General features: G+C 40.7%; 1 protein-coding gene across 1 annotated transcript; it reads left to right on the forward strand.

Moving 5' to 3' along the window:
* Positions 1-17134, forward strand: LOC123966153 (the record flags this gene model as incomplete). Its single annotated transcript, XM_046042359.1, has 8 exons — positions 1-38; positions 13109-13250; positions 13538-13597; positions 14169-14422; positions 14831-15076; positions 15492-15629; positions 15821-15871; positions 17060-17134. Coding segments are annotated over exons 4-8 (670 nt in total), but the record flags the coding sequence as incomplete, so codon positions are not given.
* Positions 17135-18445: the final 1311 nt, after the last annotated feature.

Here is an 18445-nt window from a genome sequence, read left to right on the forward strand (position 1 = left end):
TGTGTTATTCCTGCTGTGTGAACCTGATCAGAAAGTTGGTAAGTATCAGTTAGTTGATCATTTAATTTGATCAAATATTTACCTTTTTGATGAATGCATCTCATTGCTGGGACGTGTTTGTGGGAAAGTATTATAGAAAAGAAGAAAGCAGGAAAATGTGGTCTTTTGAGATTTTGGTGAACTGGCCCTTTGTTTATCATATTTATGAACGGATACATTCGTTTGTTTTTATTTTGGTTCTGTTATTTTAGAACATCCTCGGTTCCAACAGAGTAGAGTGAGATCCTTACAATCAAGCAAATACTCTATATTGCCAAAATTTTTGGGTCGCCTGCCTTTATATGCACGTGAAGGTTTATGACATCCCATTTTTAATCCCTTGGGTTTCATGTGGAGTTAGCCCACAATTTGCAGCTATAACAACTTCAACTCTTCTGAGAAGGCTGTCCAAAAGGTTTAGGAGTGTGTTCATGGGAATTTTTTACCATTGTTTTAGAAACACATTAGTGAAGTCAGGCACAAATGTTGAACGAGAAATCCTGCTGCAGTCCCAGCTCAAATTCATCCCATAGGTGTTCTGTCGGGTTGAGGTCAGGACTCTGTGTAGGCCAGTAAAGTCCACACCAAACTCTCTCATCCATGTCTTTATGGACCTTTGTGCACTGGTGGGCAGTCATGTTGGAACAGGAAGGGGCCATCCTCAAACCATTTCCACAAATTTGGGAGCATGAAATTGTTCAAAATGTCTTGGTATGCTGAAGCATTAACCTTTACTTTCACTGGAACTAAAGGGCCAAGCCCAACCCCTGGAAAACAACCCTATAACCCCCCCCCACAAACCGCCAAACCCAAACTCGTCCATCGGATTGCCAGACAGAGAAGCATGATTTGTCACTCCAGACAACTTGTCTCCACTTGACCCTGCTCTGTGACTTTATGTGGCCTACCAGAGTTTGTTATTCCCAAACCCTCCCACTTTGTTATAATACCACTTATAGTTAACCGTGGAATATTTAGTAGTGAGGAAATTTCTTTCAAAAGTTTGGAGAAGGAGTCTGTTTGCCTAGGTGCTTGATTTTATACACCTGTGGCCATGGAAGTGATTGGAATACCTGAATTCATTCATTTGGACTTGCGTCCCAATACTTTTGACAATATAATCTATAGTGCTGCATTTTTCATTCTAGTGCTGTGATTACTTTTTGCTACCAAATCTGTACTTTTTTATTGCTGCTGCAATGAACGAATGTATCAGAGAGAAACGCTATCTTTGTATTTTGTTAAATATCAAGTCAAGTAGAACTTTACATTCTACTTGACTAAGTTATGCAGCAGTAAGAAAACACAGATAACACACTACATACGTAATATCACACACATATAAAAAAAGAGAAAAAAATGCTACCCAGGATCTTTTAATGTCACATAAATTATTTTTCCAAAAAGGACAAATACATATCTTTTTCCTCTCAACAGTTGTTTGTAGTTGCTTACTTGTTTGAAACACTGTTAGGAATCTCCTTTTTGCCCCTTCTGTGACTAGTGATGGCAAATTCAATGTTCTGTAGCATTATTGCTTTTCGACAGCATTGAAAATGGTTCAGTACTTGGAGCTTCATTCAGCAAATGCACACCACCATCTGCTGGTGAAGATGTGGGCTAATTCAACAAAGCTGAATTATATTAATGCCAACCCAGAAGAAAATTTATTGCACTCATTGGTTGCTCTTTTACAGCCAGAGATGCACAAAATTGCAATTTCAGGCTTAATTTTAGGATTCTAGCTACCACCTGTCTCTCATATTTTGGCCCTATAATTCACTAGGATGTATAGTTGAGACAAAGCAATTAGCAACAGGAATCACTAGAATTGAGACTTGATGCTGATACCTAGCTTGGTCTCATTAAGTGGCTATTTTTTTTTCTTTATTAAAAAAAAGGAGGCCCCAAGAGCAGGATCTGAACCCTGCAACTTTTGCTCAACAGGCAGCACCTCTGCCACTTCATCTCTGCATGTTAGATGGATGATTGGCTTTAAATACAGTACCCTTTTTCTTCACTTCAGAAAGGTGTAAATGTTAAATTTATTATAAAAGTTGTCAAAGCTTTACTCAAGTAAATATTCCATAGTGAATTTTGATACTTAACAACATGTAGTGGACATTGTTGTATCTCAGTTCTTACATCAGTGGTTGGTGTTCAAGTAAACATGAAATTTGAAAGCGCATTAATTTCAATGTTGAGTATCTTTTTTAATTCAAGAACAAACTTTTCTCCAGTCTTTGGTGACAGGCGATTTCTTTAAAAAACAACTTAAAAAATCAGCTTTGAAGAATATTTTCTCACACACAATGACCATCCAAACACCCAATGCTACAATGCCTATAAAAAGTATTCGCTCTCCTTGACAAGAATTTTCAAAAAAGCCTCTTTAATATCAAAGTTAAAGCAAGATTTTTAGAAACTAATGTCAATTAATTAAATTGTATAAGGTAAAGAAGATGACTGCTAAATGTCCCCCTTTCTTGAAAGGGATTTTGTGATATAATTTGCCCTTTGTCCAGCCAACAGTGTTATTATGTTACTTTATTTCTGATTCTTTTTGTATTCAGATTATATATTTAGAGCAGGGTGCCATCTTTTTGGGAGACTAGGTACCTGTGGCAAGATCTCTTCACTGTTGACTTTTCTGCATGTGAGCAATTGCAATGAGACACAATACAGACTACACTGTTTTGCTGTGAGTAATGCTGTGAGGTTTGTAGTGCTACATTTAAAGTCGGTAGCGCTAGCACTCCTGGGCACTCATGAACCCAACAGGGACAGAAAAAAACAGAAGTCTATGTATACACAGGTAGGGGAGTGAACAGGTAAAACAAGGATAATCAAATAAAAGAAAACCAAGCTTGAAAGTAACACCAGACACAGACCAAACCAAACCGTGACGGTAATTTATGTGTGATGAGAGTTCCCTTCTATCAAGCTCAAATGGGGTTTATAGAGTTTGAGACTGCATGCATCTACATCTGCATGTATTTGCTTTTAAGCTTAAAACTCTGAGTTCTCTGTGTTGTGAGTCTGCAGAGCTCTTGTATTCAAAAAGACTTTTAAAATGAACACTATTAAATTTTTATACTGAACTCAAAAACAAATTAAAAAAAATTAATCCAATCCAGTAATTCACTGTAGTATTAAGTAAATCAAGCCAATCATATTAACTTCTAATCACATCAGAGTGACTTATTTTGGCTGGCTGATATTAATCAAAGGCTTCACTTTTTCTAAAAAAATAACAATTTACAGCCTTATTCCAAAATTATTATTATTTTATTATTTATTATTATTCTAAAATTCTACAAACAATAGCCCATAATGACAACATCAAAGAAGTTTGTTTGAAATGTTAAAAATAAAAACCAAAAAAGCAGATGTGGAAAAAGTGAAGCACTGTGAATACTTTCTGTATGCACTGTACTGTGTATGTTAGTGTGTGTGTGTGTGTTATTTATGCCCTGTTTCAACGGCTGATATTGACCTTTGGACCTCCCATAACAACGAAGTTGTGTCAGTTGAAAATGGGTGGTAAAGTGAATTGTTACATCCTAGCTCGCTAGGGCTAGAGAAGGCATATGCATGAGTTGGAAATGTAAATGCGCCGTATTTATATCGCACCTCTTTTTCAACCACTCAAAGCACTTTTACACTACATTCATACACATTCATTCACTGAATGTGCTCAAACAGAAACTAACATTCAGCCACCAGAGGAAATTCAGAGTTCAGTATCTTGCCCAAGGACACTTCAACATGTAGCCTGGGGATTGAACCACCAACCTTCCCATTAACAGGCGACCCGCTCTAACTCCTGAGCCACAGCCGACCCGATGATGTTATTCATTAAAACAGACAGAATAAACAAAAGTCATAAGTGTGGTAAGTGGGTGCTGCATAAACCAAAGAACACAATATAACAAAGATATATGCGTGTTCATTCGTTTTTAAGCTTAATACACTGTGTTATCTAAGTCTGCAGAGGTCTTGTATTCAAACAGACTTTTAAAATGAACATTAGATCACATTTTTCAAAGCAAAAATAAATGCATCCATCCATTCACATTCACTGTAGTATGGTCTTAAGTAAATCAAGCCAATCAAAGTCTGATAGTAAATGTGTTGGCCCAGTATACAGAGAATGAATGTGTGTGTGTGTGTGTGTGTGTGTGTGTGTCCTTGTATTGCACTTTAATTTTCTTTACTTTTGTCTGTTTATGACCGGTTTTAACGGCTGATATTGACCTTTGGACCTGCTCCCTGCTGTAGCTGTCAGCTGTGTAAAATGCTGCAGGAACACATTAAACAGTTGGTTGGAAAAAGGAAGTTGTGTCAGAACAAAATGTGAATAATCACAAAAATATGTAGTTTTCAAAGTGGCTTCTTGGTTAAAATAAATGTGTGCATATGCTGTGATATGAGGCAGATTTCCTGCAGAGGGCAGAGTGAGGCCTTTTTTGACTTGATAGTGAGTAAGTGTGACAGAGCCAAAAACAGTGAGGGTTGGGACAGAGAGACCAAACCAATTCAAAGGATGGTATCCAATAATGATGTTGTTACATGTATGTGCTTTGGTGATGGTTTAGCTGTTAAAGTGGCAGTTAGTTCATTTGTGTCGCCTAATATTGGTTTTTGCACCCGGCCTGTTGTCAATAGCTCTGGATTTGTTGTTGGTCATTTGCGTTTAATTTTCTGAGTTTTGTCTCTTTTCTTGTTAATTGTATTTCACTTCTGTTGAATGTGGTGTGAACTAGCTGCTTTTATTGGAAAAAAAAGGAACATGTCCTTATAAATTAACGCTGACATCATGAAATTACCCAATTTTATATTTTGTTAGCACCCCCAAAAATTGGTTTAGCCCCCTCTTAGCACTGGTAGAGTAAATATCCTGGCACTGTGCCTGGCAGCATTTCTGATTGGTCAGCACCATTCAAACAAACTCTAAATATTTAGAATACCAAAGGAATAATAATTAAAATACTGGATAAAACTCAACGCACTTGATGCTCAGTGTAGCCCATACCTCAATGACAGAAAAAAGAAGATGCAATGTAACGGGTGACCATACGTCCTCTTTTTGGGACCTAAAAAATGGGATTTCTTAATCACCCAGAATGTCCAGAAATCTTAACCACCATGTGGAGCTTTTTTCTTGCACTTGCAAGCATTTAATAAATGAGATCAATGTACCATAACAACAACAACAACAACAACAACAACAACAACAACAACAACAACAACAACAACAACAACAATCATCTTTATTTGTAGAGCACTTTTCAAAAACAAGTTACAAAGTGCTTCAACAAGTGCAAAGACAACAATACAAGCAAGAAAACATTGAAAAGACCAAAATACACGTTTAAGATAAATATAAAATAAGTAAAATAGAATAAAATAAAATGAATACAATAAAGTCAAATAAGATCGGGAAAGGCGCTCCTATAAAAGCATGTTTTAAGAAGGGACTTAAGAGTTCACTGACTCAGCCGACCTGATTTCCTCAGGCAGGCTGTTCCAGACCCTCGGGGCCCTGACAGCAAACGCTCTGTCCCCTTTAATGAAATAATGAAACAACTATAACTGGAAATAATATTCATTTTATATGATCTGAAATTAAAATGAATACACTAATATTAGCCCTAATCAAACATAAACAAAAATAAGCTGTTGAAATGTTACAAATAGGCCTACCATTGTCGTGTAAAAAATTCAAGACTTGGGCCAGATAAGAAAGCTTGAACTTTTACCAACATTTTTATTATCAGGAAAAACTGACACCAATAAGAATACAGTTCCACTGGAGTGTATCAGAGATCAAATTAGAGTCCCAATCTGTTACCAGAACAGAGACCCAAGTTGACACGAAAACCACGTAACAACTGACTTTCACCTCCTTCTGGACCTCATTTTATAGCTCTGTTTCATGGCTTCACATCATCTCTTGGCTCTCTTTCCTACTGCACCTGAATCTGGGAAAGTCCCAGAATTTCACGTGCCTAAGCATTTGCTGGGAAAGTCCCTGACTGCGCTGCTCCTCCTCTCTGTGTCCTTTGCATGCCCTCTGCTAATCATACTATTTGAACCATAACCTGACTTTTGTGGAATAAACTGGTGTTGTTTGTGCTCTGTGCTAGAAACAGGACATTCTTACTGTGATGGACTATACTGATGTATGTTTTGTAATACAATGTACACAAAATCTGCTTCTACATTTTCATTTGCAGGTGTTTTTTATGCTGTCTTGCTATCCCACTGGGCTTGCTCACTCACACACACGTGCTACTGCTGAGCCTGGGCAGTTAGATACAGAAAGGAGCACACACACTCAGAGCTATTAACACTGTGATCCTAACTTTACACTATAAAATAACACTTTAAATGATGACAATGTAGACCACCATTGCTCTAGTAATTAATGATAACAATTTAGGCTGTAATGCTCCAAAATAATTCACAACGCTATAAAGTAGTAACTTATACATATATTAGTATCATAGGCCTACTTTTCTTTACTGTTATAATATAGTACTAGTACACAAATTTATACTAGTTACTTCATGTGTGGAAAGAGCCTCTGCAGTGGACAGATGTAGATTCAGCCGGAGACAGGATGCCATTGTAAAATGATGTGCTCCTTTTGCTGCCTCTCTTCTTGAGACACTTTCCCCTTGTTCTGTTTTACTAAAATTATTGTTGTAATATAAATTGTGTGTGAAGCAGAATGCATGACCTGGAAAGCTGGTACGTATGTGTCAGTGTCAAGTGCAACCTAGAGGCCCACATGTCACACAATAACATAGATGCGTGGTTATCCCCCCTCACACCACTACCCTCACCCACTGTGAGTGTCTGTCTGCCTCCTGCCCCGAGTGTCCTCTTTTTAGAAAACCATAATGTGGTCACCATAATGTAGACCATAAGTAAAATAACTCTAACTTCAACCACATTGTGCTCATTACATTGTGTGCATACTAGTTGGTGGTTCGAGATATTACTACAGTCACTATTCCAAAGAGTTGTGCATCAACAACAGAAGTAAATTTATGAAATTTGTGCATTAGTTATGTTTTATGGAAGTTAAATGCCCTTACAGATAGTTTACTGCTAGAAAGAGTTTAGAGTGGTAGTTACTAGATGTTACTCCAGTGCTTTGAGTGTGTAGGTTGCTTTGTATTAGGTCGAGCAAAGAGCCATCAGATAAAGTGTCTGTGTCAAAGAGTAATGTGGCTAAAATTGATTTTGATCACTAGAAATGAATCCCCAAATGCTTGCTCGGCTGTTAAGAGGGCAATTACAGGTGTGGGGTTTATATTGCTCTCACTATGGTGTATGTTGGACAGTTTCTTATATTCCTATTAAGATAATGATGGGAGCGTTGTATGATGTCCAGTATGTGTAACTATATTTGATCAGTATTGTGCTCATTCTCACACACACACTTATCTCCTGAATAAGGTCATGTTGAACCTATCAGGGCTCACCCTGAGGTAATGGAATCACGGGGCAAGATTCAAGGTGGTTCACGAAAGGCAGTTTATTGAACAAGGTTCAAAAAACTAGCAGGCAGAGGTATAGAAGAGAGAAGGGTAGAAAACATAGTCAAAAACTGATGCTGAGGTCAAAACACACTAAGGCATACACAAGGAAATTGCTGGAACGCTGACACAAGGGATCAAGGCGAACTGGGACAAGCACAGAGGAAACAAGGGTTTGTATACACTGGGACAGGGGAGACAACGAGACACAGGTGGAGCACATTGGGGCGGGGACTTGTAATCACACAGGAGGGGAGGCAGACGAAGACCTGAAACGAGATGAGTCACAGAAGTACAACAGGAAGTGGTAGCAGACAAAACTGAGCACATTACCTAAGTGCAGGAGCTGGGCGTGACAGTACCCCTTCCTCTAAGGACAGCCCCTGACGGGCCAGGCTCCTCGGGATGTCTCTGGTGGAACTCACAGATGAGCTCAGGATCCAGAATGTTGGTGGCTGACACCCAGGACCATAACCCTCCCAGTCCACCAGATACTGTTGACTGTGTACACAGGTCCTCAGTCAATGATGCTACGAGGAGAGGGGAGAGGCGTTGCAGGAATCAAGGGACTCTCCTTTACGGGTTTCACTCGACTCACATGAAAAGTAGGATGGATCTTCATGGTCCTAGGCAATCTTAATCTCACAGCCACAGGGTTAACAACCTTTGAGACGGGAAAGGGGCCAATGAAACGAGGAGCCAACTTACGGGATTCGACGCGCAGAGAGAGGTCACGGTTGACCAGCCAGACCTTTTGACCTTCTTTGTACTGAGGGGCGGAGGATCTCCACAGCCCTCTTGTAAGCCATGGAGTTGCGAAGGAGAACCTGACGAGCCCTGGTCCAAGTCCTGCGACACCGCCACACCAAAGCTTGGGCCGAGGGGGCCCCACCTCTCTCTCTAGGGCAGGGAACAGGAGTGGTTGATAACCATAGGCACACTGGAAGGGAGTCAGGCCTGTGGAGGCACAGGGCAGGGTGTTGTGTGCATATTCCACCCAAATAAGGTGTTTACTCCAGCTGGAGGGGTTGTGAGAAGCCAAACATCGCAGGCCGATCTCCAGCTCTTGATTGAGCCGCGCAGCTTGACTGTTGGTTTGGGGGTGGTATCCCGAGGACAAGCTGACTGTAGCACCCAACAACTTACAGAAAGCCCTCCAGAACCTGGAGATAAACTGAAGGCCCCGGTCTGACACTGGGATGTCCGTGCAACCTGAACACATGGGATAACATGATATCTGCCGTTTCTTTGGCAGAAGGGAGTTTAGCCAACGGAATGAAATGTACCATCTTGGAAAATCTGTCAACAACAGTCAGGATAGTAGTGTTACCTTCAGAGGGGGGGGAGTCCTGTAACAAAGTCCAGGGAGATGTCAGACCAGGGCCTAGATGGAACAGGGAGGGGCCTGAGGAGTCCAGCAGGTGGTTAATGAGACACCTTATTTTGTGCACACACAGGACAGGCTGAAACTTACTCTCTCATTCCACCTCCATGGAAGGCCACCAAAACCGCTGTTTAACTGCAAACAAAGTCCTTTTGACTCCGGGGTGGCAGGTGAGAACTGAGGCGTGCGCCCAATGGATAACCAGAGACCTTAACTCGGGGGGAACATACAGACGGTTAGGTGGGCAACATCAAAAAGGTGAGACAGAACATCAGGCTTGACATTCTTTGAACCAGGACGATTTGAAAGCGTGAAATTAAACCAACCGAAGAAAAGAGCCCACCTGGCTTGACGAGAATGCAGTCTCTTTGCAGTGCGTAGGTATTCTAAGTTCTTATGGTCGGTCCATACCAGGAATGGCTGCGCTGCCCCCTCCAGCCAGTGTCTCCACTCCTCCAATGCCGCTTTGATGGCCAAAAGCTCACGGTTGCCAACATCGTAAATTTCTTTCTGCAGGGGACAACTTGCGAGACATAAAAGCACAGGGGTGGAGCTTACCATCCTGAGGACTGCGCTGGCACAGGACAGCTCCAATGCCCACATCAGAAGCGTCCACTTCAACCACAAACTGCTGACCGGGATCTGGTAACACCAAAACTGGAGCAGCAATGAAACTGTTCTTCAGCTTCTGGAAGGCAGAATCAGCTTGAGGCGTCCAAACAAACCTAGTCTTGGAAGAAGTGAGAGCATGCAAGGGAGCAGCAACCTGACTAAAGTTTCTGATAAACGTCCTATAAAAAAATCCCAGGAAGCGCTGCACCTGCTTGCGATTAATTGGCACCGGCCAGTCCTTAACTGCTCTCACTTTTTCTGAATCCATGCTCATCTCCCCCTCAGCCACCACATACCCCAAATATAACACCTTGGGGACGTGAAACTCACATTTCTCTGCCTTCACGTAAAGCTGATGATCTGATGGACCTGCTGCACATGGGTCTAATGGTTGGGAGAGAAAATGAGTATGTCATCCTGATATACAAAGACACTGAAAAACGGCTGGAGCATTGGTTAGTCCAAACGGCATCACCAAATACTCATAATGTCCACTAGGAGTGTTAAAAGCAGTCTTCCACTCATCCCCCTCCCTGATCCTCACTAGATGGTAAGCATTCCTCAAGCTTAGTGAAGATCTTTGCCCCTTGCAACAGTTCAAAAGCAGAGAAGGGAGGGGGTACCTGGTTTTCACTTTGATGTCATTAAGCCCACGATAATCAATGCAAGGCCGGAGCGACTTGTCCTTTTTATCCACGAAGAAGAAGCCCGCCCCTGCGGGGGGACGAAGAATGCCGGATGATTCCAGCAGCCAAGGCTGAGTCAATGTATTCAACTTCTCCCCTAAGATGATAAGACACAGCGGTAACGATAACTGCAATATAAATTAAAATATTTGGTTCAACTTCTCCCCTAAGATGATAAGACACAGCGGTAACTGCCTAACCTTTAAAATTGTCAAAAATCGACTGGCTCAGCTTTGTCTGAACACTTAATAGTTGGCTCACTGAGGTAAGTTTGCACTTCAATGCATGCACATGTGGTGGTTGACTAAAGAGCAGCTTCTACTGTGTGTGAACATTAAAATAAAACATAAAACACCACTATACACAGTAGCGGCTTGGCCATCTGGAGTACCGTGACAAATCCCAGTGGGCCACCTTCTTTAGCCTAAACATTTTTACTAATACTGAAGAGGTTGAGCAACACGAGCCAAGCCCCCTTCTCCCCTGGCCTGTTGGTCTATTCCATATGAACATCTGTGCAGCCCTTAGCCCCACCCCATCCATCTGAAATGAAAAAAGCAACCGACTCGTTCTGTAGTCGTACTGGTACCAGGGCCACAGACGCTAAAACCAGGAAAAGAAAGACGCCACAGCCCGGTTCACGGGTGAAAGATTAAACAGAGAGGACAGCGAAGCCACAGATAGTGCAGCTGAACCGTACAGTGTTAACATACATCGATTTATTTGTGGTGGCCCACCTCAATATCAACGCTGAACGCCACATATTGATTTTCAATTGTTTCTTACTAGGACAAAATCTCTGCATAGCTGGGCGCAGCACATGTATTCGCGCAGCACCTTATCTCCCTCCACTGCACAAATCAACAACACAACGCTGTCAATGTTGGAGACCCACCACTTTTCAGCTCAAAGCGACGGACGTTTTCATACGTGCAGTAATGTCACAGTTAATATCGTGGGACATGTATGCAGCAAAACAAAAAAAATGTTTAAAACTTGACAGGTCAGACAGAAGAAACTCTGCAGAGGAAACAGAATTAAAATTTTAGCGTCTGAAATGTTTAGATGCTCAGGATGGATCAGGTGTGCGGCTGCTGTACTTCAAACAGTGTCTCTGTATGAACCTGGACCGATTGGATGTGGAGAAGAACACAGCATATTATTTAACATCCTGATGATCCTGTCAGCTTGTCAGGAGATTTAAATATGAAGTTATGCTGATGTGGCTCATGCGTAAATGCACACAGCGTCTCTATTCATGGGGAGACGCTTCACCCTGTTTCACCCACCCTGAAATTCGCTAAATGTATTTATCGCCAAAAACTCTTTGTATTCTGATTTGTCACCGGCCACATGCATGTTGTTTCCCTTCATATAAATGAAGACATTTCCACCATAAATTGGTGCAGAAAATGTCTCCAGAATGCTTTATTTTTTGTTTAATGCTCAAAATCTTCTGGGGGAGGACCCCCAAACCCCACAATCAAACAGCCTATTCCATCAATGAATATTTCTTCAAATTAGCATTGGAGTATCTTGTTGTCTTGTTCTCGTGACTCCAATACTGTGCATTCTCATGTCTCCTGGACTAAGTGTTTTGTCACACCACTAATATGAGGCCTTAAATGTCCCCACCACTTTCCAATACAAAGTGACACCCTTGTTTAATCAGCTGCGTCCACATGGTCCTAAAGCTTTTATTGAAGTTGAGCTTGTTATCAATGGTTTTTATTCAAATTTCTTTTATTAATAGGCTATAGACTAAATATAATTACAGAGGTCCGGACTTCGGTGGCCTCATAGCTGGTTACGGCCATGCCTTTTTAAAGTACTAGCCTACTGCCATAGTGATCAATGGCTGTGATGCTGCTAGGTGGTTCATTAGAGGCTGGTTCTGTTTGTACGTGTGTGCATTAGCAGGGCGGCCGTGGTGGATTATACAATAGACTGTTCTGGTGAGCTGGCCTGGATCAAAGTCCAGGGCCATTTTTTACCCCCAGTCCGTCCCCGACTATACATAACATATAATATATGAGACATGCCCATTCATGCCTCCTGCTTCTCTCTTCTGTTTGAGAGAACTGACATTACAACCTCTTACGCTGCACTTCCATGCCTGTAAAAAATTAAAGAAGAAATTTGAGGTTGTGTTTCATTGAGATGTCTTGCAATGGGACTGGTTACATCTTTCCTCCTAATGGAGGCAGATCTCCTGTGAGATATTTGGCATGCTGGCAGTTCCACAGGTTCCACTTCGTTTCTGTTAGAGACTTCAAAAAATTGACAAGCACCAACTGAATGTGGCTGGCCTGAAGCGCCATATGCCCAGCCCATTTTTGTGTGGGTTCTCCTTTGGTTGGTATGTATATGATTGGCTGTCTTTGATACTTTTTAAAAAGTTTTTGCTTCATGGCCATCATATTTAAATGATCTATAATGTGTTGTATGATGACCCTGATGAAGACCACAAGCTTAAACACGTAGATCAGACAATTAAGTAATTCTTTATTCTACAGGTTTTGCAGGACTTCAGATTTTCCCCTTCTCCATGCACCTATAAGTGATGAAGTCGTGCAATAAAACCCTACTAATAATTTTTTTAACCACTCAAGGCCTAAAAATATCCAGATATCCAATAAAATGGCATGATAGTGGTTAAGCTCTACAGCTCAGCTTGTCCACCCAGCTGACTGTCACAAAAGATATCATAATAAACTGTGCTTAAAACTACATTATGTATTTGTTGTTTTCTTTTCACCAGTTACTTCTTCTGAAATCAGATTCTCTGACAGCGCCTGTTGAGATTGTACCTTTTTTTTTTCTTTTATTGAACTCAGAGCCTCTCTGTCTCTTGGGAACTGCAAATCAGAGAAACAGGAAGAGGAGGAGGCTCTGACTTGCATATTTTAAATTCAGTCTGATGCTCAGACAGTCAGCAGCAAGACAAAATGCCGGTGACAGCGCTCTGCTTCAGACTGTGTGAGTACCGAGTCTGTTGACAAACAGATATTGAGTTAATCAATGTTATATAACAGATGTGAAACATAGTTTCAATAGTCAATAGTTTCTTGGTATTAATTATTCAAAATGCATTGATGTACTTTGCACATGTTCTCTCTGGAAGCTGGTAGATTTAAAGCTGTAATCTACTCACTGATAAACTCTCCAATGATGGACGAAATATTACATTCACATGTTACAGCTATGTTATACTGTATATGTTATATGTTAATCTGATGCAGTAAACAGCTCTCTTGTCTCTCCAGTGATGACTGCGTTGTTGCTGCTGGTTGGACAAGTTGACTTCAGTTATCCACGAAAAGCTGGTAAGAAGCAGATAATCATAACAATGTGATGTTCATGTTGGGTCATGTTAACAAATACGTCTTAAATAAGCTTCAACTATATCACATCATCCCCAACTTGACAGCTCTATAATTGATGTATTCATGGACATTTGGGGATCTAAAAACAGAGTCATAGGCTGCAAAAGATTAACAGATGACATTAAAACTTTTAAACTTCACACTCAAATGAGAATACCAATAACATACTTGTAATAAATCAAAAGGTAAATACATTTATTTTTTCAACATTAAGAGAATGTCATCACGTAATGCTTCTCCAAATTCAAGTCTGTTGGAAAATCTGTATGAACATGGTAAAATTATTTGAATATTATTGCTGCAAACAATCATATTTATGTGTCGCTACATTCACGTTGTAAATGACAATAACGTTTTTTTAAACTTTTGCCTAATGAATTAAGACCATGTCCATGTCCATTTATTACGATAAACTATCATGAATTAAAAATTATGTTGTTAGAATCGAAGTAACTTCATTTACTTTAAATGTTTGTTTTAACACATCTCATTCTTTGTGTCTCTGTCTCAGATGTAGGTTTTCCTCAGGTTGTTCCAAACAGACAGCAGTACTTTGAGTATGAGTCCATTGTTATCAGCTGTGAGGGGCTGGAGGGATTGACTGGATGAGGAAGACCAAAGGATCTGTTAGAACATGTGCTTCTAGCTGGTCGACATCAACAGGACCCTGTCAAATTAAAAATGCCTTTCCAGGACCTGACAGTGGAGAATACTGGTGTGAAATTGGAAGGAAGAAAAGCAACACTGTCAACATCACTGTCACTGGTATCCAAGTAGTCAAACACTAAGTCCCCCTTTTTAAAAAAGTTAATTTATTTATCTGAAGTTAATTTATTTGTGAAAATAATCCCATGTGTAAGTCAATGGACTTTTTCATATTCTGTGTGACTTCTGTCACTTTCTGAAGATATCATTATCGCAAATGTCCATTGCAAATAAACTGTTTAAGGTACTTATCTAAGGTCAGTGATGGCGGTCGGCGGGTTCCAGTTTGGACAAGTAGAAAGTTGGACAAGCAAGTAAGCTGAGCAGTGTTCGGCGTTGGACAGGGTCACCTGCAAAATGGATTTTGGCCCATGAAGTGTTTAATATTTTAGGGCTTCCTTTACGCAGTGCGCAGCCAAGTTGCGCTTATGCATAGGAATTTTAATGTTTCTGAAATATGTTTTTCAGCTGGTTCAGTGATCCTGGAGAGTCCTGTCCTTCCTGTGACGGAGGGAGACAATGTAACTTTGTGCTGCAGAACGAAGCAGACGTCCTCCAACCTCAACGCTGAATTCTATAAAGACGGCCACTTCATGGAGAGCAGCTCTACAGGAAACATGACCATCCACACTGTTTCCAGGTCTAATGAAGGACTCTACAAGTGCAGCATCTCTGGAGCTGGAGAATCAGCAGAGAGCTGGCTGACAGTCAGAGGTAAGACTTAATTTCATGTCCAGTGATGCTTTGTACCTTACCTTTGTCGAGCTCCATGTATAGAAGTATTACAAATGCCTACATGTAACAGACTGTGCCCTCCTCTGCAGTCTAGCTGCAAAAGAATTGATGGGGTAATAAAGCTTAAATTCTTAAAACCTGAGGACTTTGGCCTGGGTCTCTGATGTGTTTGAACTTTTGGTCTGAAAAATTAAAGTGTTGTGATTGGTGACTGAGAACTGAAGATGAGGTCTGAGGAGGTTAAACTTTACATTTTTAGATACATTTTTAATGTTAATTAAGCAAATGACATAGTAATTGTTTTAATAGTTTTAAGTATTATATTGATAATTAAAAACATGTATTTTACAGCATTAGGATGTCTCATGTGAAGCACATATGATTATTTTTCCAGAAGCTCATGAAGAGCCTCCCTCCCATCATGCCCCTCAGCTCTATCTGCTGCTCAGCGTTGGTGTCAGTGTTTTCTTGGTGGCTCTGATGCTGGTTGTCGGATTACTGCGATGTGGGAAACATCAAACGATCATCACAGGTACACAGAATAAACATAGAGAAACCACTTGAAACAAAGTATGTTGAAAGTTGGCTCCTCATTGTAGAATGTGACATCTGTGACGAAACACAATGTTACTAACTTGCAGCAAACATGCCAATAAGCACCAAAGCTTTGTGGTTCCTGGTGGCCATCACACTGTTTACATTGTTTTTATTTTATTCAAACAGGTAACACAACATCTCCTTCCTCGTTCCAGTCGTCCCCTTCTCCACAAACAGGTGAGAAACACCAACCTCCTTCCTACATGACTATGCATTTGTCACTGTGTAAATTATCCCAGGTGGTAAGGTGAGATGGGACAATTACCTACCTTTCCATCAGCTTACACAGCCATTAAATCCATTTAGTTCTAACATTTCCACTCTTTGCACATTGTAAAAAGGACATGTAAAGTTACGTCCTATAGAAATATTGCAAGTTTGACCCTTCTGGAAATGATGCAGGAAACTGATACTGAAATTTTATTTTATGCAGATTAGATTAGTGTAGGCTAATGTATTATCAACAGGCCTTCCAAAGCACTCCTCTGATAGACTAACAAAACAAACAGACAAAAAGAGAGTTTATCAGTCCAGTTCTAGCCAGCCTCAATAGATTTATATAAAGCTCTACACGACTAGGAACCACAATATTTTGTGTCATTTTTGAATCCATCAGTCATATGTGTCCATTTAATGCATCCATGTTAATCTATGCATCAGCGAAAGTGTGTGTACACACTTATTTGAGATTCAGAAAGGGTTTCCAAGTATACAGTAAGAAAATATTTTGCATTTATAATTTTTTTACAGCACATAAATGTTCTGAAGGTGACGTCTGAAATGTACAATTTCAAAACAGTTCGTCAGTTTGCATAAAATATTACATAGAAGTATTACAATATTAAAATAAAAATATAATAATATTTGATATAACATAATATTTATGATGTCACACCCCCACACCATCCTGCTTCCTCTTCCTGCAGGAGGCTGCAGGCAGGGAGGCTGATTGGGCTGGGCATTCACCTGTGCAGCTCTTCCTTCAGAGCTTATTTAGTCAGGACTGATCAGTCTTGTGTTCTCTCTCCTCATAGGCCAGCATCCTAGCGGGTTTGTCCTGTGTCTTTCTTTTGGTTTATCCTGGCAACACACACACATCTCACTCATCTATTCACATCTGACACAACTGATAGTCATACTTTGCCACAACACATATTTTTGTGGATTATTTTACTTTTACTTGTACAATAAATCACCTCTGTAGCATGCAAACCTGTCGTGTCTCACTTCCTTTTTGTCACGGGCCATTTTGCTTTGGAAGTAAATTAATTTGTCTTGCACCCGTTTTATTTTTCTAAATAATTATCTGTCTATATACCTACCTGCGACTTATGTGTAGAGTGATGTATTTTTGTTATGTTTCAGTGTCTGGAGAGGCTCACGTAGCTGATCCGATGCAGGCAACATACTCTGTAGTCACAAAACCCAGGAACGAGAACGGTAATTCACTTAATTATACACAGAAAGCATAAAGGAGCACCTTTCATCAAGTAATAAAGAAGCTATAAAATGAAAATGTACTACTGAGTATCAAAGTTGACCTTCTTTCAGGCTAAAGTTTGCAGCAATGCTTGTGAACCTGCAATGCTTTGGTGTCACGACAAAATGGTCTATTTAAACTACATATGACTGTGTGTGTGTGTTTCAGGAGCTTTAGGCCCTTTTGACAGTTTGACCTGCTGTTTTAGTATCTCAGACAAAAACCACACGAGAAACCCACAGACAGAAAAAGGTAGATGGGCCCCTCAGTTCAGCTTTTGTGTTGGCTGCCTTGGGGGAAGCTGTTGAAAATAATACACGACGATGCATGGTTGAGCCACAACAAGTACTTTAAGCCGCATTGCAGCCTAATTAGTTGTGTGCGTAAGTGAGTAGATGGTTAGTATTTTATTAATAAAACAACAGGGCCGCATTTCTAATCAGAGGACTCATGTACTGTAATAAATTTGAACCCTTATTTTATCACAGATACATTTTGATAGATGCACCTGTATTAACTTAAATAACACAGAATGAGCACTTTTCATAAAAGAGCAGGTCTAGACCGTACTCTATGATGCTATTTACAGAAGCCCAACAGTTCCCACCAAGAGCAAGCACTAGGCGACAGAGGCAAGGAAAAACTTCCTTTTAAGAGGCAGAAACCTCGAGCAGAACCATGGCTCAGGGTGGGCGGCCATCTGCCTCCACCGGTTGGGATGAAGGAGAGAGAGAGAAAGAGAGAGAGAGCGAGAAAGGAACAGAGAGAAAAAGAGAGGGATGGAAGGAGAGAGAGAGGGGAGGGAGACAGCCTACACAATATACACACAGAGGTACAGTGAAGGTGATGTTGCTATAGACTAAATGAAAAATGGTACAAATATTTATAGTAGTGTTAATGATAACAATCGTAATGTTAATGATTATAATAACAATAATAACAATAGGACTAGTAACAATAGTTGCAGCAGAGGGTGTCGAGCAGGAACACGGGGGCAGCAGGTGACCCGCAGCCACAGATCCAGACTCCACAGCTCCAGAGCCAGAAACACCTGCAGGAAGTGATAGGAGGAGAGAGGAGAGGGACGAGAAAGCACAAGACCACTGGACTCACCTGAGCCAGCCCTAACTATAAGCTTTATCAAAGAGGAAAGTCTTAAGCCTACTCTTAAATGTGGAGATGGTGTCTGCCTCCTGAACCCAAACTAGAACCTGGTTCCACAGGAGAGGAGCTTGATAGCTGAACGCTCTGGCTCCTAGTCTACTTTTGGA

This window comes from Micropterus dolomieu, unplaced genomic scaffold, assembly GCF_021292245.1.
Source record: "Micropterus dolomieu isolate WLL.071019.BEF.003 ecotype Adirondacks unplaced genomic scaffold, ASM2129224v1 contig_12806, whole genome shotgun sequence".
Lineage (NCBI taxonomy): Eukaryota > Metazoa > Chordata > Actinopteri > Centrarchiformes > Centrarchidae > Micropterus > Micropterus dolomieu.